Raw genomic sequence first — 606 nt, 5'->3', positions numbered from 1 at the left:
CATGACCAACCGCGCACTGAGCTCGGCCCCGCCCCTCTCCGCCGCAGAAGCTGTTCCGCGACGAGGGCGGCCGCGTGCTCGACGGTTGGCCTGTGGTGGACGTGGAGCCCGGGGAGCCCTGGACCAAGATCTCCGGGCCCCGGGGCGTCGTCAGGGCCCGCTGGTTGGTGCTGTGTCCTGGGCCCTGGGCGAGCCACGTTCTCCAGCACCTCGGCCTGTACTTGCCTCTCAGGTTATGCTCCGCCTTACTTTTCTCCAGTGCTTTGCAATCGTCGACACTTTATGAAAGACAAGTATACATGCTTATTTAATGCACATATCCCTTTATCTACCAGTCTGTGTACCTTTCCCACATTTTGCCTCTTTCTTGCACTCGGTTTCCCCCTTTTGTTCTGAACTGCACCGCTTTTCAATCCACGAACTACTCTCACGAGCCCTCTCGCGTCCGCAGGTCAGTGCGGACGACCTCGCTGTACTGTCGCAACGAGCAGTTCCCTTTCTCGAGTTTCGTGGACTGCTCGGTCGAAAACAACCACTACTATGCGCTTCCTGCCATGGAGCACCCAGGGCATATCAAGGTGAGAACATGAATATGCTCTGTTTTCG

General features: G+C 57.4%; 1 protein-coding gene across 1 annotated transcript in view; it reads left to right on the top strand.

The window, feature by feature from the left end:
• Positions 1-606, top strand: part of LOC119594314 (peroxisomal sarcosine oxidase-like) — a 2,800-nt gene that overhangs the window by 513 nt on the left and 1,681 nt on the right. Inside the window, exons 3-4 of the mRNA XM_037943372.1 lie at positions 48-232; positions 452-578. Coding sequence (XP_037799300.1) covers positions 48-232; positions 452-578 — 312 coding nt within the window. The remainder of the gene's footprint in view (positions 1-47; positions 233-451; positions 579-606) is intronic.

This window comes from Penaeus monodon, chromosome 33 (genome assembly GCF_015228065.2).
Source record: "Penaeus monodon isolate SGIC_2016 chromosome 33, NSTDA_Pmon_1, whole genome shotgun sequence".
Classification (NCBI taxonomy): domain Eukaryota; kingdom Metazoa; phylum Arthropoda; class Malacostraca; order Decapoda; family Penaeidae; genus Penaeus; species Penaeus monodon.
Note: the sequence above shows the minus strand (reverse complement) of the source record. Positions and strands in the feature narration are given on the sequence as shown.